General features: G+C 44.2%; 1 protein-coding gene across 3 annotated transcripts in view; it reads left to right on the top strand.

The window, feature by feature from the left end:
* LOC129699105 (ras-related protein M-Ras) overlaps positions 1–27,089 on the top strand; it is a 55,699-nt gene that overhangs the window by 1,731 nt on the left and 26,879 nt on the right. For all 3 annotated transcript variants that reach the window (XM_055638762.1, XM_055638764.1, XM_055638763.1), the window contains exon 2: positions 17,617–17,822. In XM_055638762.1, coding sequence (XP_055494737.1) covers positions 17,630–17,822 — 193 coding nt within the window. In that variant the 5' untranslated portion in view covers positions 17,617–17,629. The remainder of the gene's footprint in view (positions 1–17,616; positions 17,823–27,089) is intronic.

Below are 27,089 nucleotides of genomic sequence, written 5' to 3'. Positions count from 1 at the left end.
GGACCCTCCAGGTTGGATTACAACTACTTTAAAAAACTCTGGGTGTTTTTAACCTTCCTTGTTACTTAATATTCTACGCCCTTAATTCTGTTCCAAATAGCAATAGACTATTGTATCCTAATCATAAATTGGTAGACGCTCTACGGTTTTAAGCAAGTTCCCAAAGATGAACACATATATTGCGTTTGTCTGTGACATGGTCAGATCTAATTCATCACACTTCAGCCTTTTAAAACTTTATTTCATGGTACATTTTGGCGATTTTGGAGTTGGAATGCCCTGCATTATTACGATACCACTCGCCTTACGGAGGCAGTAAGGGAAGGGGGTGTTTTAAGATTTTTAAGTACAGTAATGGTTTATTCTACCTGTTTTCGTGTCCAAGCCAGCAGTGTGAGTTATTTCACCGGGGTACAGTGAAAAGCTTTTTGTTGCGTGCTAACCAGTCAGCAGAAAGACAACACTTGATTACAATCGACCCATTTACAGTGTACAGATACATGATAAGGGAATAACGTTTAGTGCAAGGTTAAGCCAGCAAAGTCCGACCAAGGATAGTCCGAGGGTCATCAAAGACGTAGATAGTAGTTCAGCACTGCTCTCTGGTCTTGGTGAGATGATTCAGTTGCCCGATAACAGCTGGGAAGAAACTGTCCCTGAATCTGGAGGTGTGCGTTTTCACACTTCTATACTTTTTGTTGATGCAAGGTCTATACCTGAATTGCCTCCACAGATACTGCTTGACTTACTGAATTCATCCAGCAGCTTACTTTTTTTTAGATCTTATTTAAACGTCCCCTCTCAACTTAGAAACATAGAAACATAGAAATTAGGTGCAGGAGTAGGCCATTCGGCCCTTCGAGCCTGCACCGCCATTCAATATGATCATGGCTGATCATCCAACTCAGTATCCCGTACCTGCCTTCTCTCCATACTCCCTGATCCCCTTAGCCACAAGGGCTAAATTGTACTCAACTTGATGTACTCAACAATTGTACTCAACTTAAACCTGTGAGTACAATTGGAGGAACAGCACCTCATATTCCGCTTGGGGAGTCTGCATTCCTGGTGGCATGAACATTGAATTCTCCCAATTTTGTTAGCCCTTGCTGTCTCCTGCAGTTCCTTTTTAAACCTGTGGGTTCCTAGTTGAGACTCTGTTACCCTGGGGGGGGGGGTCATGAAAATCGATCCTACCTATACACCACTTACTTTTGTAAACCTCTATAAGGTCATCCCTCAGCCTCCTACGTTCCAGAGAGAATCTAATGAAAGTTACATGGGAAAGTAACTCGACATTACCATTTAAAACGGTGTTACCGCTAAAGTAAATCAATCACATTTAGTATGTGTGGTAGCTGCCATTGTTATTCACTATGGAAGATTAAAAAAAACTGTTTCTGATAATCCTGGGGTATAAAATTGATAATTCCACTATTATCATTTCACTCTCATAACTCGTATCTCATTCTAATAACAGAGCTATGGAAGGCAAATAGATCAATGATATTTTCATGTGTAGGAAGCAACTGCAAATGCTGGTTTAAACCAAAGATAGATACAGAAAGCTGCAGTGACTCAGTGGGACAGGCAGCATCTCGGGAGAGATGGAATGGGTGATATTTTGGGTCAAGAACCTTCTTCAGACCAGGGTATTCTCATTATAGGCACAAAGTGCTAGGATAATTCAGCGTGTCAGGAAGTATGTTTAAGAAGGAACTGCAGATGCTGGTTTAAACCGAAGGTAGACACAAAAGCTGGAGTAACTTAGTGGGACAGACAACAGCTCTGGAGAGAAGAAATATGTGACATTTTGGGTCTGAAGAAGGGCCTCGACTCGAAACGTCACCCATTCCTTCTCTCCAGAGATTCTGCCAGTCCCGCTGAGTTACTCCAACGTTATATGTCAGGACGTATCTCTAGAGAAAAAGGATAGGTGACGTTTTGGTTCAGGACCTTTCTTCAGACTCTAAGTATCACTCATCCTTGTACTGCAGAGATGCTGCCTGACCCGCTGAGTTACCCCAGCACTGTGTCTGTAGACAGCATAAACCAGCATCTGCAGTTCTTTGTTTCTGCAAACCTATTCCCATCCCATCTCGAAAGAGCACTCTTTGATTTGTACTAAAGTTGTGATTAATATAAAAATGATTTATAAGACAACGGCATGGTCTTGGGGTTCGGATAAAAGACCTGAGCTGTTCAGGCTTCACTTGAGTGTAGTGATCTGAGGCCATCAATTCGATTACTGTTTGGTGACTCAGTTATGGAGATATCAAGGCAAGACTGCTATTCTTCACGGCAACCAAGGGTAAATGATCAATTACCAATTTTGTTAACTTCAATCTAATGGAATTAGTCCAGCTCAAAATTAGATTGTGGAACAGTACCATATCGGTTAGATTTTGATTAAATTGTTCTGAGTGATGTGGTAGTTAATTTGCATAATGCCATATATACGATTGCCATGAGCAATTGAGGAGCTTTTTTTAGTTGATTAATATTTGCATTTGGCAATATAAATGAACACCTAATTTCCACAGATTTGCCCTTCTGTGTATCTATCATATTAAACTGAAAAATCATATAATACAACTATCATACAACTGAAAAATTTATTCTCAACTTGACCAAATGTTATCTTTTTCTAGACACAAGGAACTGCAGAAGGCGGTTTACAAATAAGAACACAATGCTAGAGTATCTAAATGGGACGGGCAGCATCTCTGCATAACATGGATAGGCAATGTTATACTGTAACTCTATAACATTATATATATTTATTTTAGAAAGAGGAAAACGCCCCTCTATGTTTTTTAACAGATGCTACCTGACCCGCTGAGTTACTCCAGCACTTTACCCATTACCATCCATTTTAAAAATAAAAATAGGTGATATTTAAAAATATTTTATTTTTATTTGTTGCTTTTTGAACAAAGAGATCCAGTGTGAAAGTATCATTTTCTCTGCAATCCATTACATTGCCCCTGATTGGGACAATATTAACTAGATCACAGAGAAAGGTTGAACAAGTTAGGGCTTTATTCTTTGGAGCGCAGAAGGTTAAGGGGGGACTTGATAGAGGTTTTTAAAATGATGAGAGGGATAGACAGAGTTGACGTGGAAAAGCTTTTCCCACTGAGAGTAGGGAAGATTCAAACAAAGGGACATGACTTGAGAATTAAGGGACTGAAATTTAGGGGTAACATGAGGGGGAACTTCTTTACTCAGAGAGTGGTGGCTGTGTGGAATGAGCTTCCAGTGAAGGTGGTGGAGGCAGGTTCGTTTTTATCATTTAAAAATAAATTGGATAGTTATATGGAAGGGAATGGAAGGTTATGGTCTGAGCGCAGGTATATGGGACTAGGGGAGAATATGTGTTCGGCACGGACTAGAAGGTTCGAGATGGCCTGTTTCCGTGCTGTAATTGTTATATGGTTATTATTGTATGGTTAGATCAGTTTAAAATTTATCAGTGTGTAAACATTCTGTTTCTTAAACAATTCAATGTGCAGTTTGATCATCTTTGTCTTTATCTTGGCTAAAATAAAAAGGTGGCTGTTCTAACAGCATTGAGGGTATGATGGTGTGCTAGTTAAATTACTGCAATAGCAGTTAGAGTTATAGACCATTGACTCAGAAACATTCAGGGTAGCACAGAGGCCAAGCTGGTCGAGCTGCTGCCTCACAGCTACAGAGACCCGGGTTCGATCCTGACCTCGGGTGCTGTCGATCCGGAATTTGTCCATTCTCCCTGTGACCATGTGGGTGGGTTTCCTCCTGACGCTCCGGTTACCGTTCTCATCCCAAAGACGCACAGCATTGTAGGTTAATTGCCCTCTATAAATTGCTGCTAACGTGCAGGGAGTGGATGAGATGGAGTTATAGAGTGATACAGTGTGGAAACGGGCCCTTCAGCCCAACTAGCCCACACTGGCTAACATGTCCCAGCTACACTAGTCCCATCTGCCTGTGTTTGGTCCATATCCCTCCAAACCTGTCCTATCCATGTACCTGTCTAACTGGGATAGTCCCAGCCTCATCTATCTCCTCTGGCAGGTTTGTAGGTTAATTGGCTTGGCGTAAATGGGAAATAATGTTCCTTGTGTGTGTGTAGGATAGTGTTAATGTGCATGGATCGCTGGTCGGTGTGGACTCGGTGGGCCAAAGGGCCTGTTTCCACGCTCTGTCACTGAATTGAAAAACTAAACAGAGGAGATTAGTTTGACCTGGCATCGTATTCAGCATGGACATAGTGGGCTGAAGGGCCTGTTCCTGTGCTTTACTGTTCTATGAGCAAAGATAGCTGAGGTTGTTGTAAAAACCCATCTGGTATAGTTCATGGAAGGAAGTTGGCCAAAGATAGACACAAAATGCTGGAGTAACTCTGTGGTACAGGCAGCATCTCTGGATAGAAGGAATGGGTGACGTTTCTGTCCGAGCCCTGAAGTTGTCTTTGTCTAGATGGGCCTATCATTGAGATTTTGCTCTTAACTTCCTCCTGAGTATGGGGGCCATTAGGGATGGGCAGTGAATGCTGCCACTGCCAGTCATACCCCCCATCGGGTGAGTGAACGCAGATCCACACCCTGAGAGCGAATGCGTGTGGAAGTGGATGCAAAGGGATTGGCTTCACCATTACTGGGCAGCCGAGGATCTGCTGTTATGTTTGGTTTCCATGTGGGGGTCCAACATTTTCTTCTCATGTTCTGAGTTATGTGGGTCTGGGCACGATTGCCGGTCAACATTGAACGCCTGGTTTGGGATTTCCAAATACAGGCCCGACGGGTTACTGCGGGGAGGGGGAACGAGAGACAAAGTGGTGGAGTAACTCAGTGGGTCAGGCAACTTCGCTGGAGACCCTTCATGGTCCCGACTGAAAATATCAGAGATCCAGCCTGGCCCTCTGAGTTACTCCAGCGCCTTGCGTTTTTCTATTTTAAACCTGCACCTGCAGTTCCTCGTACCCACGTCGGCTTTGTGAATATCTCTTTCAGATGCTAGTTTCAATTCGGCATTTAATTGGGGAAGAATTTTTTTTTAATTTCGCACAAGGAAAGCAGAGTGTGAGATCATTGGCACTCGGTTTTTATGGGGGGGGGGGAAGAAACAGGAAGCTGTCTTTTTTCCGAGAATTGTTGTAAGGAGGTTGAGGGAGGGAGTGTTACTTTGGCCCACAAGATCGACTAAAGCAGCTTTATTTCCCCCCCCCCCCCTGTAAGTTCATTTTAGGTCAATGTTTACTCTATTCTCCATGGCTCCTTTCATGTGGTTTTAATTTTATTGAAGAATGCTCAGCTGTTAAAACGGTTCTCTTTTTTTCTAAGCATGATGATGATGTGAATCATTATCAGCTCTTGAACAAAACCTCAAAACTGCTGAGTTCTCCTCAGCTGTTTTTACACCAGTTGTTATTTCTTGACCATTGTCAGCTCTCAGTGTTGAAATTGATGACTGAGCACTGAGTCATTCTCTGCCAAAATATACAGTAGGATATGTCCACAAAAACTGCTTGAAGCAATGAAATAATCACCACGGTAATTAAGAAATAATATTCTGGCAAAGATTCCAGAGCCCACAGTGTTTCTCTAACCCACGTATTCTTGATATTCTCATTAACGTGGAATGCAGATGCTTTGAAATCATCTGTCAGGATTATTCCAGAAAAGTGTCGGAGTAGCAGAGAACATGGAAAGGCGACGTTTCGGGTTGGGATCCTTCTTCAGACTCCTTCTAAATTCAATCCAGGTCCAATCACAGAGCGATACAGTGTGGAAACAGGCCCTTCGGCCCAACCTGCCCACACCGGCCAACATGTCTCAGCTACACCAGTCCCACCTGCCTGTGTTTGGTCCATATCCCTCCAAACCTGTCCTACCCATGTACCTGTCTAAATGTTGGGATTGGACCTGCCTCAACTACCTCCTCTGAAAGCTCATTCCATACACCCACCACCTTTTGTATGAAAAAGTTACCCATCAGATTCCTATTAAATCTTTTCCCCTTCACCTTGAACCTATGTCCTCTGGTCCTCGATTCACCTACACTGGGCAAGAGTGTGCATCTACCTGATCTATTCCTCTCGTGATTTTATACACCTCTGTAAGATCACTCCTCATCCTCCAAGGAATATAATCCCAGCCTACTGAACCTGTCCCTGGTTCTACTGCAGTTGGACAGGGTATTGGTGAGACCACACCTGGAGTATTGTGTACAGTTTTGGTCTCCAAATCTGAGGAAAGACATGCTTGCCTTAGAGGGAGTACAGAGAAGGTTCACCAGACTGATTCCTGGGATGTCAGGACTTTCATATGAAGAAAGACTGGCTAGACTCGGCTTGTACTCGCTAGAATTTAGAAGATTGAGGGGGGATCATAGAATCTTACAAAATTCTTAAGGGGTTAGACAGGCTAGATGCAGGATGATTGTTCCCGATGTTGGGGAAGTCCAGGACAAGGGGTCACAGTTTAAAGATAAAGGGGAAATCCTTTAGGACCAAGATGAGACAAACATTTTTCACACAGAGAGTATATTTAAGAGGAAGTTAGATGTGGCCCTTGTGGATAAAGGGATCAGGGGGTATGGAGGGAAGGCAGATACAGGATACTGAGTTGGATGATCAGCCATGATCATATTAAATGGCGGTGCTGGCTCGAAGGGCCGAATGGCCTACTCCTGCACCTATTTTCTATGTTTCTATGTCCCTATAGCTCAGACCCTCTAGTCCTGGCAACTTGTAAAACTTCCCTGTCGCTTTATACTGTCCTTATTATGCTTATATTACTTAAGTAATGAACGTGAAGACTGATCTTTTTTTCTGCTCTAGAAAGTTGATGTTGCCTGTCCCATTTTTCTTACAGTGAGTATTCAAGTGCACTTCTGTGCCAGGTCCTCTGTGTGATTTGTATTATTTTTCTGAATGTCCTTTAGCAGCAGTGTATGTATCTTTGTTTGGCTCAGTGGCCGAAAAGTAGAAACGTTTCTTTGAAAAAGTTAGACTGCCAATTTTTTGTTTGTTCGACCTATAAATGCAACACTGTAGTTTCTGAGTCAGTACAATGATCCACATTGTTATAAATGTGTTCATTTTGGATCGATGCTAACTGCAGATTTGTAATGGTGGCTTGTTCTTGGTACTTAGAATTCTGAAGTTTGCTCAGATCCACTTTTAGATACACGGACACCCCAAACGCTGAACATTATTTGCTAGCAGCTCCAAGAATACACAGATAGCTGTTTGCTTACCACGACAAATATTTAGTTACTTTGGCATTTAAAGAGAGATTTGCTTTTAGGATTTTCTGTATGCTGCGGATGGTTGTTTTAGATATTCCATTTTTTTTCTGTAGTCCGAAACCTTTGGTCACATTCTGACAAGAATTTGCTGCCTCAAAATTACTTTTCGGTGTGCCTGTTGACATGATAAATATCAATTATAAATGTTGACCTTTGGGTGCTCATAGGGTTGCCAACTCTCTCACTCCCAAATAAGGGACAAAATTCTTGGTATTGAGGGAGTATAGTGTAGGTTCACCAGGTTAATTCCCAGGATCGGGGGACTGTCATATGTTGATAGAATGGAGCTGCTGGGCTTGTATACTTTGGAATTTAGAAGAATGAGAGGGGATCTTATTGAAACGTATAAGATTATTAAGGGTTTGGACAACCGAGAGGCAGGAAACATGTTCCCGATGTTGGGCGAGTGCAGAACTAGGGGCCACAGTTTAAGAATAAGGGGTAAGCCATTTAGAACAGAGGTTAGGAAAAACTTTTTCATACAGAGGGTTGTGAGTCTGGAATTCTCTGCCTCAGAGGGCAATGGAGACTGGTTCTCTGGATACTTTCAAGAGATAACTAGACAGAGCTCTTAAAGATAGCGGAGTCAAGGGAAATGGGGAGAAGGCAGGAACAAGGTACTGATTGGGGATGATCAGCCATGATCACATTGAATAGCGGTGCTGGCTCGAAGGGCTGAATGGCCTACTCCTGCACCTATTGTCTATTGTTAAATAAGGACACAAGGTGGCGTGCCGCCACAGTGTGGGTATGAGGCTCGCTCAGGGTGAAGTGAACCGTGTTAGCCTTTCCGTGGGAGGAAGAGACAAGAGAGGGACTTGTGAGGAATTTGCAGGACATCGAACGGCAACAGATCTGATGAGCCGGTTGATAAAATCTCAGAGCTGCTACCTGTTGTGACAATTCGCCATGTGTTTGCTCTTGCGGGGGATGGCACCATATTTAAGGGGCGTCGGTGCTCAGGGAATTGGTGAGCGCTTCGACCCAAACAGGGGCGATGGTGGGAGTGGGGGTGGCCGATTGAGAGACGCCAAAGAGATTTCATGATTAAAACGTGGAAATTAAAAACACTCCCAGAGGCAGAGGATTGAAGTGGAGAAAGAGGGGGGGGGGGGGGAGAGAAACTTCAGTATTCAGTATTTACTCTAATGTCATTTTAACTGAGTACTTACATACACAGATGAAACAAAAAATTGTTTCTAAATCAGTTCCCTTCAGTGCAGTTAATAAAAACAGAATAAAGTACATATAGCTATACAAATTAAAATTACCATATCTAAAATAGGCCTAAAAACAGACATTCAGACCGAACAGTGGCTTTGCTTTGACAAGTGTCTAGCTGTCAAAGTATGGGCGAGGTTAGATGTGTTGGTGTATGATATATGGGGAGGGGACACAGTGCGTTTACCCGGAGAATGCAAATCCACAGGCGCCTGGCGGTCCAACCGTTAATACTCTGGTGATGGTAGCTTTGCTGTATTAAATGTATTTTCGACTTACGATATTTTCGATTTACGATGGGTTTATCGGAACGTAACCCCATCGTAAGTTGAGGAGCACCTGGTAGTAGCAGTCAAATATGGGACAAGGTCGGTCCCGAATGGGACAAACCCAATATACGGGATGTCCCGGCTAATATGGGACAGTTGGCAACCCTTGGTGCTCATGTAAATGAGTTTCTGACCTTTAACAGCCACCATTTTGTATTTAAGTGGTTATGGGCATCATTGGTCACAATAGAAAAAGTAATATTATGGAATTCATAAAAGTGATATTCTCCTAATTTTAGCACCGTGTACATTTTCTTGGGCACAGAAATGATAGAGATAAGATGGGAACCCACGGAGCTACTCAGCAGGCCAGGCAACGTCCACAGAGTGAGAAATCGAGTTAACAATTTGGGTTGTGTAGGAAGGAACGGCAGATGCTGGTTTAACCCGACGATAGATACAAAAAGCTGGAGTAACCCAGCGGGTCAGACAGCATCTCTGGAGAAAAAGAATGGGTCGAGAGGTCGAGAGCCTTTTTCAGACTGGGAGTCAGGGGAAAGGGAGTTTTCTACAAAGAGGCAGGCGTAGATGGGGCCCAAGCGCGTTGCCATAGATACTCCATTGATTTAGAGGATGTGAGAGCCATTGATGGAGAAGTTGTTAATAGTGAGGACCACCTCAGGTAGGCGGATGAGAGTGCTAGCAGAGGGAAATTGGCTGGTTGTGTGGTCAAAGAAGAAACAAAGGGAGATGGTGTCTGATTCGCTGAGATACTCCAGCTTTCTGTGTCTAACATTTTGGGTTCATAGCCTTTCATAGAAACATAGAAAAATAGGTGCAGGAGTAGGCCATTCAGCCCTTCGAGCCTGCACCGCCATTCGATATGATCATGGCTGATCATCGAACTCAGTATCCCATCCCTGCCTTCTCTCCATACCCCCTGATCCCTTTAGCCACAAGGGCCACATCTAACTCCCTCTTAAATATAGCCAATGAACTGGCCTCAACTACCTTCTGTGGCAGATAATTCCACAGATTCACCACTCTCTGTGTAAAAAATGATTTTCTCGTCTCGGTCCTACAAGACTCCCCTCTTATCCGCAAACTGTGACCCCTAGTTCTGGACTTCCCCAACATCGGGAATAATCTTCCTGCATCTAGCCTGTCCAACCCCTTAAGAATTTTGTAAGTTTCTATAAGATCCCCCCCCAATCTTCTAAATTCTAGCGAGTACAAGCTGAGTCTATCCAGTCTTTCTTCATATGAAAGTCCTGCCATCCCAGGAATCAGTCTGGTGAACCTTCTCTGTACTCCCTCTATGGCAAGAATGTCTTTCCTCAGATTAGGAGACCAAAACTGTACGCAATACTCCAGGTGTGGTCTCACCAAGACCCTGTACAACTGCAGTAGAACCTCCCTGCTCTTCTACTCAAGTTTCATCAGTATAGTTTAGTTTAGTTTAGAAATACAGCGTGGAAACAGGCCCTTTCGGCCCACGGGGACCGCGCCGACCAGCGATCCCCGTGCATCAACACGATCCTATACCTACTAGGGACAAATTTTACATTTATCAAGACAATTAACCTACAAACCTGTACGTCTTTGGAGTGTGGGAGGAAACCGAAGATCTCAGAGATAACCCACGCAGGTCACGGGGAGAATGGACAAACTCCGTACATACAGCGCCCGTAGTCGGGATTGAACGCAGGTCTCTGGCGCTGCATTCGCTGTAAGGCAGCAACTCTATTGCCACGCCACCGTGCCGCCCTAGAATTGATCAGATCTGTGAAAAGCTGGAAATGAAGCAAAGGACCAAAATAAACCACTGTGACAGAATGGAGGCATTTGGTGGTTTTGGCTAAAGGATTGTCGTAGAGATTTGGCTTGAGGTTATGTAAATATAAAAAGATGAATACCACATGAAACGTCAGAAGCAGAGTTAAAGAAAATAAGGGGGGGATTTTGTTGAAACCTACCCAATAATGAAAAGCATGGATAGAGTGGATGTGCAGAGGATGTTTCCAGTGATGAAGCGTCTAGGACCAGAGGGGACAGATTCAGAATAAAAGGACATACTTTTAGATAGATCGATAGATAGATAGATAGATAGATAGGTTATTATCGCATGTTTTCTTTGTATTGTCTTTGATTTGTATACCATACATAACGTATGCAAAGAGTCAAAAATGTATAATTTGATGCTGACAAAGTTTCAAAGTTACTCTCCTTTAGAATGAAGATGATGAAATTCTTTAGCCAGAGGGTGGTGAACCTGTGGAATTTGTTGCCACAGTCAGCTGCGGAGGCCAAGTCATTGGACATCTTTTAAAGCAAAGGTTGATAGGTCCTTGATGAGAGACAATAGGTGCAGGAGTAGGACATTCGGCCCTTCAAGCCAGCACCGCCATTCAATGTGATCATGGCTGATCAACCCCAATCAGTACCCCGTTCCTGCCTTCTCCCCATATCCCCTTACTCTGCCATCTTTAAGAGTCCCATTTAGCTCTCTCTTGAAAGTATCCAGAGAATGGCCTCCACCGCCCTCTGAGGCAGAGAATTCCACAGACTCACAACACTCTGAGAAAAAGTGTTTCCTCGTCTCCGTTCTAAATGGCTTACCCCTTGTTCTTGAACTGTGGCCCCTGGTTCTGGACTCCCCTAACATCAGGAACATGTTTCCTGCCTCTGTCCAAACCCTTAACAATCTTATATGTTTCAATAAGATACCCTCTCATCCTTCTAAACTCCAGAGTGTACAAGCCCACCGCTCCATTCTCTCAACATATGACAGTCCCGCCATCCCGGGAATTAACCTTGTAAACTACGCTGCACTCCCTCAATAGCAAGAATGTCCTTCCTCAAATTAGGGGACCAAAACTGCACGCAATACTTCAGGTGTGGTCTCACTAGGGCTCTGTACAAAAGCAGAAGGACCTCTTTGCTCCTATACTCGACTCCTCGTGTTATAAAGGCCAACATGCCATTCGCTTTCTTCACTGTCTGCTGTACCTGCATGCTTACTTTCATAGAATGATGAACAAGGACCCCCAGATCCCATTGTACTTCCCCTTTTCCCAACTAGACGCCATTTAGATAGTAATCTGCCTTCCTGTTTTTGATACCAAAGTGGATAACATCACATTTATCCACATTAATTCATCTGCCATGCATCTGCCCACTCTCGCAACCTGTCCAAGTCTCATAGCATCCTCCTCACAGTTCACACTGCCACCCAGCTTTGTGTCATCTGCAAATTTGCTAATGTTACTTTGAATCCCTTCATCCAAATCATTGATATATATTGTAAATAGCCGTGGACCCAGCACCGAGCCTTGCGGTACCCCACTAGTCACTGCCTGCCATTCTGAAAGGGACCCGTTAATCCCTACTCTTTGTTTCCTGTCTGCCAACCAATTTTCTACCCATGTCAGCACTCTAACCCCAATACCATGTGCCCTAATTTTGCCCACTAATCTCCTATGTGGTACCTTATCAAACCTATTCAACTCCTCTTCCATTTCCTTGTTCCCCATAATAAATTCACCTTTTTCGGCCTTCAAGGGTCCAACTTTGGTCATAACTCATTTTTTCTTCTTCACATACTTTTATTATCCTCCTTTATATTCTTGGCTAGCTTACCTTCGTTCCTCATCTTTTCTCCCCATATTGTCTTTTTAGTTCTTCTGTTGCTCTTTAAACATTACCCAATCCTCTTGGTTCCTGCTCATCTTTGCTACGTTGTACTTCTTTTTTATTTTTTTTACTTTCCCTGACGTCCTTTGTCAGCCACGGTCGCCCCTTACTCCCCTTTGAATCTTTCTTCCTCCTAGGAATGAACTGATCCTGCACCTTCTGTATTATTCCTAGAAATACCTGCCATTGTTGTTCCACTGTCATCCCTGCTAGGGTATCTTTCCAGTCAACTTTGGGCAGCTCCTCCCTCATGGCCCCATATTCCCCTTTATTCATTTGCAACACTGACACCTCCGATCTACCCTTCTCCCTCTCCAATTGTAGATTAAACCTGACCATGTTATGGTCACTGCCTCCTAATTGCTCATTAACCTCAAGTTCCTTTATCAAATCCGGTTCATTACGTAACACTAAATCCCGAATTGCCTTCTCCCTGGTAGGCTCCAATACAAGCTGCTCTAAGAATCCATCACAAAGGCACTCTACAAAGTCCCTTTCTTGGGATCCAGTACCAACCTGATTTTCCCAGTCTACCTGCATGTTGAAATCTCCCATAACAACCACAGCATTACCTTTGCTACATGCCAATTTTAACTCCTGATTCAACTTGCACCCTATGTCCAGGCTACTGTTTGGGGGGCCTGGAGATCAGTCCCACTAGGGACTTTTTACCCTTATAGTTCCTTAGTTCTGTCCATACTGACTCCACATCTCCTGTTTCAATGTTGCCCCTTGCAAGGGACTGAATTTCCTTCCTCACCAACAGAGCTACCCCACCCCCTTTGCCCACCTGTCTGTCTTTTCGATAGGAGGTATACCCTTGAATATTCAGTTGCCAGCCCTGGCCCTCTTGCAGCCATGTCTCTGTACTTCCCACAACATCATACTTGCCAGTTTCTAACTGAGCCTCAAGCTCGTCCACTTTATTTCTTATACTTCGCGCATTCATATACAACACTTTGACCTCCGTATTCACGTCCCCCCCTCGCACCGCTCACAATTTGTCCTGACCTTACTCTTTTATCCCTTCTCGAACTTTCCTTCCCATTAATTTGAGAATCTTTTGTAATGTTTCCTGTACTTGCTTCCCCTTCAACTCCATCTTTATAGTTCCAATTTGTCAATCCCCTATCTCCCTGTTCCTGTCCTCACTAGCATGAGGTACTGGAAGCAATCCAGAGATTAATAAGGGTGTCAAAGGTTACTGTTAGAAGGCAGGAGAATGGGGTTGAGAGGGAAAAATAGATCAGGTAAGATCGTATGTCAGAGCATACTAGATGGGCCGAATGGACTAATTCTTATGGTCTTAAGTGGCAGGTGAGCAGTAGAAAGTGTGTGATGGAAATGTGAAATGCAAACTGGGAAAGATTGATTCTCTGAAATTGAATTTAATGTTAATTCAGGAAAGCTGTACTCTGCTGTCAGAAGATGATGTGCTGTTCCACAAAATTGCGCTGAAGTTTATTTGATTAGTTTAGGAGGTTAAATTGGGGTAGGCTGGTGATATTTAAAGTTATGGATAGCTGGAAACTCTTGCAAGCTAAACAAAGGAATTCTGTGAAGTAGTCAAGTTGCATTTGTGCAGAAGAGACAGCATCGTGAGCACTGGCATGATATGGAAAGAGTCCAAGTGTTTCACCTGACCTGCTGAATACTTTCTGCATTATCAATTATTTCATGCTTTAGCATCTTCGGTAATTTTTCCAAAACATATTCAATGATACATTATTGTCACCTGTAACTCGGCACAGTGAAATGCTTTATTTTTCAGTTCAGTTTAGTGTATTGTCAAGTGTACCGAGGTACAGTGAAAAGCTTTTGTTGCGTGCTAACTAGTCAGTCGAAAGATAAACATGATTACCATCGATCCATTTACAGTGTGTAGATATCTGATAAGGGAATAAAGTTTAGTGCAAGGTAAAACCAGCAAAATCCAATTAAGGATAGTCCGAGGGTCACTAAAGAGGTAGATGGTAGTTCAGGATGGTATGCTCTCTGGTTGTGGTAAGGTGATTTGGTTGCTTGATAACAATTTTGCATAGAACCCTGAAAAATCATACAGTGGGCAGAACGGGTGCCACCACGTTTTGGCACGCACAAAGTTACAAAAGTTAATTGAACAGTCCTATCTACTGTACGCAAAATTGCTGGAGAAACTCAGCGGGTGCAGCAGCATCTATGGAGCGAAGGAAATAGGCGACGTTTCAGGCCGAAACCCTTCTTCAGACTGATGGGGGGTGGGGGGGGGGGAGAGAAGGAAGGAAAAGGGGAGGAGGACCCCTAGTCCTATCTACTGCCTGCCACCACAGGTGACAACAACCCCCCCTCCCTCTCCGGTCATATGTTGATAGAATGGAGCGGCTGGGCTTGTATATTCTGGAATTTAGAAGGATGAGAGGGAATCTTATTGAGACATATAAGATTATTAATGGTTTGGACACGCTAGAGGCAGGAAACATGTTCATGATGTTGGGGGAGTCCAGAACCAGGGGCCACAGTTTAAGAATAAGTGATAAGCCATTTAGAACGGAGACGAGGAAACACTTTTTCTCACAGACAGTGGTGAGTCTGTGGAATTCTCTGCCTCAGAGGGTGGTGGAGGCGGGTTCTCTGGATGCTTTCAAGAGAGAGCTAGATAGGGCTCTTAAAAATAGCGGAGTCGGGGGATATGAGGAGAAGGCAGGAATGGGGTACTGATTGGGGATGATCAGCCATGATCACATTGAATGGCGGTTCTGGCTCGAATTGCCGAATGGCCAACTCCTGCACCTAATGTCTGTTGTCTATTGAGTCAAAACAGATTGTGTGGCACGGTGGATCGGCAGTGGTTTTGATGCCTTACAGCGACAGAGACCCGGGTTCGATCCTGACTATGGGTGCTGTCTGTATGTAGTTTGTATGTTCTCCCCTTGACCTGCATGGGTTTTCCCCGGGTGCTCCAATTTCCTCCCACACCCCAAGGACATACAGGTTTATAGGTCAATCGGCTTGGTACAATTGTAAACTCCCCAAGTGGGTAGGATATTGAGTGTGTGTCAGCGTGGACTCAGTGGGCTGAAGGGCCTGTGTCCGTGCTGTATCTCTAAACTGATCCAAATTAAGTTCTGAGTAATTATTAGCAGGAAAGTTGTGGTCTAAGAAGTGTTGCAGCCTAGATACTTCTATGTAACTACTTTTGGACGCAAGCATTTCATTATTCGAAGATAAAGGGGTGAACATTACTGAGAAAGTCAGACCATTTGACTATTAAGTGACTGGGATAGAAGACCCAAATACCCACAGGGACCCAAGGAGTGCTGGAGGAGGGGAGTGGTGGATGCTGGAGAAACTCAGCGGGTGAGGCAGCATCGATGGAGCAAAGGAAATAGGCAACGTTTCGGGCTGAAACCCTTCTTCAGAATAAGGGGGTAAGCCATTGAGAACGGAGATGAGGAAAAACATTTTTCACACAGAGTTGTGAGCCTGTGGAATTCTCTGCCTCAGGGGGCGGTGGAGGCTGGCTCTCTGGATGCTTTCAAGAGAGAGCTAGACAAAGATCTTAAAGAAAGGGATATGGGGAGAAGGCAGGAACAGGGTACTGATTGTGGATGATCAGCCAAGATCACATTGAATGGCGGCGCTGGCTCGAAGGGCCGAATGACCAACTCCTGCACCTATTGTCTATTGCCGGTTCTCCTTTGTTCTCGTTGTCCCCCCCTCCCTCCCCCATTAGTTCTTGGTGCCTCTCTTTGTTCTCGGTGGTCCTCTCTCTCCAATGGCCCTACGCGCTCTCCGATGACCTTCCGCGCGCTCCCTCTGTTCTCAGAAGGCTCCCCTAGATTACTAATGCCTTCTCAGTACCTGGTCTCCTGAAGTTGAATTTTAATATCCTTTATAATGCTATTGAGCACTATTTGGCTCTGCTGATTAGTTTCAAATCTTTCCTACATTAATCGCTCCCAAAAGGTCTCGAGTAATTTCCTCTTTAAGGGATTAACTCGCACTGCCCTACATCTGCTTGTGTAATTGTTTGGCCCAGGTGTGTAACGATGGAATGTGTCACCTGCAATGAGAAGGAGTAGCCAAAGATTTAATGAGCACTAAATTTCAGGAGGAGGAAGGGGAGTAAGATGTGATTTCTTTATTGGGATGGGATTCTACGTTCAAGAATAAGCTAGATGTGCCATCAAAGGAGAGGGACAGACAAATGGCTGAAATGCCATCAAAGTAGAAGTACTGGAGCTAATAAGTTGTGGTTCTGGAGAAAGTGTGGGTGGGATGAACAGAATTGGAAACAGCGGTGACACGATGGAGCAGCAGTAGAGTTGCTGCCGTTACAGCGCCAAGACCCGGCATCGATCCTGATCGCAGGTGCTGTCTGTACAGAGTCTATACGTATGTAGGTTAATTGGCTTGGTGTGTGTGTAAACTTGTCCCTTGTGTAGTGTGTGTAAGATAGTGTTAATGTGCGGGATGTGCTGGTCGGCATGGACCCGGTGGGCCGAAGGGCATGTTTCCGCACTGTCTCTCTAAAACTAAACTAAAAACTAAAAGTAAGTTTGTACGTTCTCCCTGTGACCTGCATGGCTTTTCCCCGGGTTGCTCCGGCTTCCTCCCACACTCGAAAGACGTACAGGTTTGTAGGTTAACTGGCATCGGTAAAATTGTAAATTGTTCCAAAGTCAGGCTCGAACCCGGGTCTCTTGTGCTGTAATGCAGCAACTCTACCACTGTTGCCACTGTGCCACCACAACAGTTTTACTGTTGGTTTACAAAAAAATTATGTTGGTTTACCCAAAAAAAAGACATTGAGTGCCGGAGTAACTCAGCGGGTCAGGCGGTATCTCTGGAGAAAGTGAGGGAGTTTGAGGAAAGGTCAAGATCTAAAGGAATGTGCAGAAAGGTTTGGAGGGATATGGACCAAACTCAGGCAGGTGGGATTAGTGTAGCTGGGACATGTTGATTGGTGTGGGCAAGTTGGGCCGAGGGGCCTGTTTCCACACTGTATCACTCTATGACTCTATTAAGAGTCCCGACCCAAAAGCTCACGCATCCATGTTCTCCAGAGGTGCTGGCTGATCCCCTGAGTTACTTCAGCATTTTGTGTCATTTTGGTACCGGTTTTAATGTTGTGTTGTCTCTTCTTTTCTTTCAACAGGTGAAATTGTGCGATGGCAGCGAGTGCATTACCAAGTGACAATCTCCCCACGTACAAACTTGTGGTGGTCGGGGACGGTGGTGTTGGGAAAAGCGCGCTCACCATCCAGTTCTTCCAGAAGATTTTTGTGCCGGATTATGACCCAACAATTGAAGACTCTTACTTGAAACATACAGAAATCGACGGCCAATGGGCAATTCTAGATGGTAAGTTCGACATTTGACCAATTGCCACACCATTATCTTTTCCATCTAAGGCGTGAAAGTCGCAGAAAGAGCATAGATGTGTTGTAACATTTCATGGAAAGCAAAAGCTTTTTAAAAGCAAGAGTGCATGTTCTAGATATAACGGCAACGTTTAATCCATAGTTGGCATAAAATGCTGGAGTAACTCAGCGGGACAGGCATGGGTGACGTTTCGGGTCGAGACCTTTCTTCGGACTGAGAGTCAGGTGGGAGGGAAACTAGAGATACTCCAGCAATTTTGTGTCTACCTTCAATGTAAAGCAGCATCTGCAGTTCCTTCCTACACATCTGTAGTATGTTGTTTCCAATTCTGCAAGGCTATAGGTGTTGAATCATAGAAATCTACAGCCCTGGTTAGTGACGTTTTCACACAGAGGGTGGTGGGTATATGGAATGACCACCCAGAGGAGATAGATGAGGCAGATACTTTCACAATATTTAAAAGACATTTGGACAGGTACATGGATAGTTCATAAGTTGTAGGAGCAGAAATGAGCCATTCAGCCCATCGTCCACTCCGCCATTAAATCATGGCTGATCTATATTTCTATCTATTGACTTGGCTTCTGCAGTCTTCTGTGGAAAGGAAAGGTTTAGATGCTATGAGCCAAACATGGGCTGGAAAGATGAAAGGGTTTCAAATGCTATGAAGGTGCTGGTCGCAGTCAATGTAGAGTTAATGCTGAAGGACCTAAAATTGTTTTTATTCTACAAATCGGTACCAGATAGATACAAACTTGGGTTTGATCCCTTTGCAAACTGTACCTATTCTTTTCAACAGTCACACAGAGGATTTTTGTTGCCATTGTTTTATCTTCATTCCTTAGGGTGAGGATCAATCTCAACTGCATAGGCAATTTAATAATGGCCACAAAGCACAGAGATGCTGCCTGACCCGCTGAGTTACCCCTGCAATTTGTGTCTATCTCCGGAATATACCAGCATCTACCATCCCTTTCAGGACATGGATTGAGAATTGGTTAACAAACAGAAAAATTGGTTGCCTTGGGATTGGGAGGTTGTGACCATGAAGTGACGCAGGGACTCCAGCTGTAGTTTTTTTTACGGCTCCAGGACATGGGCCAAATGGTGTCTGTCCAAGGCTCTGAATTTCAATGATCCCACACCCTATTCCTTGCAGAACCAGCGATTTTAGATGAGGGTTCCTGAGGGGGCTCCAGGATTAAGAGTATCAGGGTCATGTACACCAATGTAAAAGCAATAGTTTCACCAGATCAGCATGTCCAAGCTTGAAGGTTCATAAACATTTTAGAGTTGCTGCCTTTGCAATCTCTAGACTGGTACTGAGTTTGTATGTTCTCTCCCCGTGGGTATTGTGTGTTATGTGCGGGCATGTCTGGTCGGTGCGGTGTCGGTGGCCCTGTTTCTCTGCTGCATTTCTAAAGTCCCTAGCATTCTCTTACTTTCCTTCCCCCTTTTTGAAAGAAGCTATTCAGCTTTATTGGTTCCAAGGTTGGTTTGAGCACCTAAAACGCTGCGCCCAATTACCACAAATCGACAAAACTGTTGCCACAGGAATTGGGGAAGGCAAACATTTCAACCTGTCTATTTTGTTTGCACTGGTGACTCAAGTCTGCCTATTTTTATCATTGAATTCTTGAGGCACAGGCTCAGTATTCCTGCTGCACCACTATGGTTTACCTGGTGACTCTCCAGTATAATTCACCTATACATGGATTGACAGGGCTTATATTCACTGGAATTTAGAATGATGAGAGAGGATCTTATAGAAACATATAAAATCCTTAAGGGATTGGACAGGCTTGATGAAAAAAAAATGTTCCCGATGTTGGGGGAGTCCAGATCCAGGGGTTACAGTTTAAGAATAATGGGCAGGCAACTTAGGACTGAGTTGAGGAAAAAATGTTTTCATCCAGAGAGTTGTGAATCTGTGGAATTCTCTGCCGCAAAGGCAGTGGAGGCCAATTCACTGGATGTAATCAAGAAAGAGTTAGATATAGCTCTTAGGGCTAATGGAATCAAGGGATAATGGGGAAAAAAAACAGGAACAGGGAACTGATTCTGGATGATCGGCGATGATCATATTTGAATGGAGGTGTTGGCTCGAAGGGCCGAATGGCCTACTCCTGCATCCACTTTCTATGTTCCTACGGGTAGGCTGAGCTCTTTACACTACACGCAACTCCCTCTGTCCAAAAAATACACCATGCGCTAGAGCATCTCTGGAGAACAGGGATAGGTGACATTTTGGGTTGGGATCATTCTTCAGGGGGTGGGAAAGAAAGCTGGAAGAGAAGAGGGACAGGACAAAGCCTTGTGGGTAATGACACCCCTTTTAGACAATGTCAGGACTGGAATTACCTAAACTAACTTCTGAAAGTTGAAACCATTCTATTTCTTAAAATTATAGAATTGCTACAGAACAGAGCTGAGGTAGATCTTGAGGGTGGTGCAGTGATATCTTATGACAGTTCCAATTAAAAAGGGATATGGACCAAAGAACAACAGCATGCACATGATGAATGCAACAAAGCTCAGTAGTTGAATAATAAACTCTTATTATGATACTACATTTAGTTTTTTAAGTTTAGTTTAGAGAGGCAGCATGGAAACAGACCCATCGAGCCCACACCAACCATTCATGCTAGTTCTATGTTGTCGCATTTTTGCATTCATTCGCTACGCACTAGGGGCAATTTATAGAAGCTAATTAATTTGCAAGTCTGGGATGTGGGAGGAAACCGGAGCACCTGGAGGAAACCCACGCGGTCACAGGGAGAGCGTGCAAACTTCACACAGACAGCACCCGAGGTCATGATTGAACCTGGGACTCTGGTGCTGTGAGGCAGCAGCTCTACTCGCTGTGCCACTGTGATATCCATGCCTGGAGTCACATGGTCATAAGGAATAAGTGGAATTAGGCCATTCGGACCACCAAGTATACTCCGCCATTCAATCATGGCTGATCTATCTCTCCCTCCTAACCCCATTCTCCTGCCTTCTTCCCATAACCTCTGACACCTATACTAATCAAGAATCTATCTATCTCTGCCCTAAAAATATCTACTGATTTGGCTTCCATTGCCTTCTGTGGCAAATAATTCCACAGATTCACCACCTTCTGACTAAAGAAATGTCACCTCATCTCCTTCCTAAAAGAAAGTCCTTTAATCCTGAGGCTATGACCTCTAGACCTAGACTCTCCCACTAGTGGAAACATCCTCTCCACATCCACTCTATCCACAAGCCATTCTCTATTCTGTGTGTTTCAATGAGTTTGTCCCCCTCATTCTTCTAAACTCCACCGAATACAGGCCCAGTGACCACAATTGGTCATCATAGGTTAACCTACTCATTCCTGGGATCATTTTACACTTCAGTTTAGTTTAGTTGCATCACGGAAACAGGCCCTTCAAAGATGAGAGCATCCAGAAGAAAAACCTGCACCGTAACAGGGAATACATTGGAACTCAGCACGGACAACACCAGAGTCCAGACTTGAACTCTGATCACTGGAGTTTGAGGAAGCTGCTCCATCAGTTGTACCACTGTTCTGCCCTGAGACCTCTGTTTGCAGTCGTTTTAACGGAAAAATATCTGTCTTGCCAAGTGGGCAATCTGCAATCCATTTATTACATTAAAGAGCGGCTTGCGGACTTGTTACATTTCTCTGTCCAATATTAACCAGTATTAACTCGTGTAAAATAAATAGGCAGCTGGCTCATTAAACCGTTTAATGAGCCATGAATTAAAGTTTGTAATTCAGATTTTTATTTACCATATGGTTAGGCACTTTGCTTTGAAATGTTTGGCTGTATGTGCTGGGGAAGAATGCAACGATTTACTTTATAAAAATGACATTCAATTTTGTGTTCCATTGCAGTTAGTTTTACATGAGGATTCCTTTGTCAAAGCCACAAGTCTGGGCACTTGGTTGAATCAGCCAGGGACCTTTATAGGGCAGCACGGTGGCATAGTGGTAGAGTTGCTGCCTTACAGCACCAGAGACCCAGGCTCGATCCTAACTAAACGGGTGCTATCTGCACGGAGTTTGTACGTTCTCCCCGTGACCCACGTGGGTTTTCTCCAGGATTTCCCATTTCCTCCGACACTCCAAAGACGTACAGGTTTGTAGGTTAATTGGCCAGGTATAAATGTAAATTTTCCCTGGAGTGTGTAGGATAGCATTAGTGCGCGGGGATCGCTGGTCGGCATGGTCTCAGTGGGCCGCAGGGCTTGTTTCCGTGCTATGTCTCTAAACTAAACTAAACTGAAGTGTAACATTTCAGTATGACTCAAGATATAACCAGAACAGGGCTGCAGCAATTTGCTTGGTTGCAAGCCTTCAACTATAATGCTTGTGCAGCCACGCACTGATATGTGGGGGCAGTTGTTCCAGGAAAAAAACCAAGCTGACATTTCTACCAGGAAACAATTTTGTTTTTTAGTTTAGAGATACAGTGCTGAAACAGGTCTGAGTCCGCCCACCAAGTCCGCACTGACCAGCGATCCCCACACATTAACACTACCCTACACACACTGGGGACAATTTAACATGTATACATTTATATCAAGCTAATTAGCCTATAAACCTGTAGTCTTTGGAGCGTGGGAGGTAACCGAAGATCTCGGAGAAAACTCACGCAGGTCACGGGGAGACCGTACAAACTCCGTACAGACAAGCACCCGTCGTCAGGATCGAACCCTGGTCTCTGACGCTGTAAGGCAGTAGATCTACCACTACGCCACCGTGCCACCCACTTGCTGCCCAAATCTTGTTTGTGTTTAATAGAAACATAGAAAATAGGTGCAGGAGTAGGCCATTCGGCCCTTCGAGCATGCACCGCCATTCAATATGATCATGGCTGATCATCCAACTCAGTATCCTGTACCTGCCTTCTCTCCCTACCCCCTGATCCCTTTAGCCACAAGGGCCACATCTAACTCCCTCTTAAATATAGCCAATGAACTGGCCTCAACTACCTTCTGTGGCAGAGAATTCCAGAGATTTCACTGTGTGAAAAATGTTTTTCTCATCTCGGTCCTAAAAGATTTCCCCCTTATCCTTAAACTGTGGCCCCCTTGTTCTGGACTTCCCCAACATCGGGAACAATCTTCCTGCATCTAACATGTCGAACCCCTTAAGAATTTTGTAAGTTTCTATAAGATCCCCCCCTCAATCTTCTAAATTCTAGCGACTAATGTAGAATAGAGTTAAGCCTTCTTTATTTTGGCTTGCAGTTGGCACAGGGAGGTTTTGCCTCTGTGCCCATGCGTATCCCGTAGTCTGAACATTCTTTTAGAGCATCGTACAATTCCTTGTGTGTAATATACAGGAGAAAACTCTGTGACGTATTCCTGCTCTCTGTTTTACATCCTAATCAGAGCTGAAGGTCATCCAGCCGTGAATCGAAGCCATTTCAAAAGTGCTCCTGTTAATGAAAATAAATAATGTTATGCAGTTCTGATGCAGTTGTGTCGTTCTGGTGACTGCATGGTAGGAACAATGCCATTCATCTGGAAAGTCCAGACAAGGATGTTGCTGGGTCTGGAAGGCTTAAGTTATAAGGAGAGATCGGTTTAGTCTGACACTGTTTTCCCCGGAGCAAAGGAGGCTAAGGGATGAGTGCATATAATCATGAGAGGAATGGATTGTGTAGATGCAGAGTCTCTTGCCCAGAGTAGGTGAATCGAGGACCAGAGGACACAGGTTTAAGGTGAAGGGGAAAAGATTTAATAGGAATATGAGGGGGTAACCTTTTCCACACAGAGGGTGGTGGATGTATGGGACGAGCTGCTAGATGAGGTAGTTGAGGCTGGGACTATCCCAATGTTTAAGAAACAGTTAATCAGGTACATGGATAGGACAGAAGATAGGCATAAAAAGCTGGAGTAACACAACATAAGGCAGCATCTCTGGAGAGAAGGAATGGGTGATGTTTCAGGTTGAGACCCTTCCTCAGACTTCTTCATTCCTACACATGGATAGGACAGTTTTGGACAGATATGGGCAACATGCGGGCAGGAGGGATTAGTTTAGCTGGGATGGGATGTGTTGGCCGAAGGGGCCGAAGGGCCTTTTTCCACGCTGCATCACTCGGACACTATGACTATGGTCTTGCAGAGGTTCATACAATCATGAGGGGCATAGATAAGGTAGGTTGTTATAGTCTTTTTCTAATAGAAAAACATAGAAATTAGGTGCAGGCGTAGGCCATTCGGCCCTTCGAGCCTGCACCGCCATTCAATATGATCGTGGCTGATCATCCAACTCAGTATCCCGTACCTGCCTTCTCTCCATACCCTCTGATCCCCTTAGCCACAAGGGCCACATCTAACTCCCTCTTAAATAGAGCCAATGAACTGGCCTCAACTACCCTCTGTGGCAGAGAGTGATAGGAGAGTCTAAAATGATAGGAGAGTCTAAAACTAAACATAAACTAGTTCAGGAAGGCATGGACGAGTTAGTCAGAAGGGCCTGTTTCCATGCTGTATAACTGATTCTATAAGGAGAAAATTATCGGTGACATTTATTCTTTCTATCTATTTCACATCCTAATCAGAACCGAGTGTTTTCCAGCCAGGAATTGAAGACATTTGAAAAATACTCCTGCTTTAAAAAGGACCAGCACATTAGCACAGCGGTAGAGTTGTTGCCTTACAGCGCCAGAGACCCGGGTTCGATTGTGCCTACGGGTGCTGTCTGTACAGAGTTTGCATGTTCTCCCCGTGACTGCATGGGTTTTCTCCGGGTGCTCTGGTTTCCTCCCACATTCCAAAGACGTACAGGTTTATAGGTTAATGGCTTTGTAATTTGCACCTTGTGTTTAGGATGAGGAAGTGGGATAACATAGAACTAGTGTGAACAGGTGGCGACTCAGTGGGCCAAAGGGCCTATTTCCACACTATATCTCGAAACTAAACTATTCATTATTGCTCTGCCCTCCCCTCTCCCCACTCACCTCCAATTCTTTCTTTTCCACGCATGAAAATCTTCACTTCTGTGGCCCATCAATGTTTTTTTCCCTCTGGAACCCTAGCATTCCCATTCCCAGCATATAGTTACACTTGCTTTGCGTTAGTGCAGATATTTTATCAATACGAGAATTGAGTTTAAAAAGGACTTCAGCTAAGAGCATGATATTTGGTTCTTTTGTCTTTTAATTATTCTAAAAAACAACAGGAAAGATAATTTGGATTTAAATGTTTAGGAAGCAAAATTGCTTTGCATAACTCGACTCTGTATGGGATGAGATCTCAAAGATGGATTCTTAAAGTAGAAGGAATGATCCAAGATGGCGCCCAGCACAGGCGACTATTTGTGTGCGTGTCAGAGAGGTGGATCTGCAATCACAAGTTACAATTGCTCCACACCATATAACCATATAACAATTACAGCATGGAAACAGGCCATCTCGACCCTTCTAGTCCGTGCCGAACACATATTCTCCCCTAGTCCCATATACCTGCGCTCAGACCATAACCTTCCATTCCCTTCCCGTCCATATAACTATCCAATTTATTTTTAAATGATAAAAACGAACCTGCCTCCACCACCTTCACTGGAAGCTCATTCCACACAGCCACCACTCTCTGAGTAAAGAAGTTCCCCCTCATGTTACCCCTAAACTTCAGTCCCTTAATTCTCATGTCATGTCCCCTTGTTTGAATCTTCCCTACTCTCAGTGGGAAAAGCTTTTCCATGTCAACTCTGTCTATACCTCTCATCATTTTAAAAACCTCTATCAAGTCCCCCCTTAACCTTCTGCGCTCCAAAGAATAAAGCCCTAACTTGTTCAACCTTTCTCTGTAACTTAGTTGCTGAAACCCAGGCAACATTCTAGTAAATCTCCTCTGTTCTCTCTCTATTTTGTTGACATCCTTCCTATAATTAGGCGACCAAAATTGTACACCATACTCCAGAATTGGCCTCACCAATGCCTTGTACAATTTGAACATTACATCCCAACTTCTATACTCAATGCTCTGATTTATAAAGGCCAGCACACCAAAAGCTTTTAAACCTATTCCCTTATCATGTATCTATACACTGTAAATGGCTCGATTGTAATCAGTGGTGGACTGGCCAGGGTGTCAGCTTGCCCGATGGCAAGTGGGCCCCTGATGAAGTGATAGCAAGTGATGGCAAGTGGGCCTCTGTTAAATGATAGCATTGTAGTTGTGGGTGGGCCCCCTTTGTCTCCTGGCAACCAATATTTTGAGACCCAGTCCGCCACTGATTGTAATCATGTATTGTCTTTCCGCTGACTGGTTAGCACGCAACAAAAGCTTTTCACAGCACCTTGGTACACGTGATAATAAACTAAACTGAACTGAATTGCTTGGGTTATGTAAACTCTGGCCTCTGTCCTGCAGGTTAAATGATAGCATTTTGCAGATGGCGGGGGAGGGTGGTGCATGCTTCCAAACATAATGCAATGTCTCAATAAGAGCCATATTTGAGACCCAGTGGCCACTGATTGTAAAACATGTATTGTCTTCCGCTGTGTGGGGTTAGCACGCAACAAAAGCTTTTCACAGCACCTTGGTACACGTGATAATAAACTAAACTGAACTGAATTGCTTGGTGTTATGTAAACTCTGCATAATCTGTCCTGCAGGTTAAAGCTGAGGGTGGTTTGCAGATGGCTGGGAGGGAGTGGTGCATGCTTCTCCTTCAAACATAATGCGACTTAATTGCCTGGTTCGAATAAGAGCCATATGTTGCGAGATCATCATGGGAACCTTGGGAACGTCGGCCTTACTTAAAACAAGAGTCCCATTTCATGAAGGAGTGCGGGGCAGAGAAGGGTTCTGTGACCATTTCTTCACCTTTAATCACCATGTGGTGGGGGAAGAATGTGACATTGCAACCGCATGTAAATTGTCTTTCAATGCTGCAGCAAGTTACTCTGGAAATGTCATTCAGCAGCAAAGTGTACTCAGCTGTTGGGTTGGGGAGAAACATTTAGTTTAGTTCACAGACACAGCATGGAAACGGGCCCTTCAGCCAACTGAGTCAACACCCACCTTCGATCACCCGTTCACACTAGTTCTATGTTATTCCAATTTCACATGAAGAACATGTAAACTCCATACAGATAGTACCCGAGGTCAGTCCAGATCTCTACACCAGCTGCACTACTGTGCCACTCTTCATGACCTTGAGGAGAATACAATGACCCAATGGATAGTGCAGTGGTAGAGTAAGAAGAGTTGCGCCTATGTTCCCCAGCAGCACTGGGT

The sequence above is a fragment of the Leucoraja erinacea genome, chromosome 7, assembly GCF_028641065.1.
Source record: "Leucoraja erinacea ecotype New England chromosome 7, Leri_hhj_1, whole genome shotgun sequence".
Classification (NCBI taxonomy): domain Eukaryota; kingdom Metazoa; phylum Chordata; class Chondrichthyes; order Rajiformes; family Rajidae; genus Leucoraja; species Leucoraja erinaceus.
Note: the sequence above shows the minus strand (reverse complement) of the source record. Positions and strands in the feature narration are given on the sequence as shown.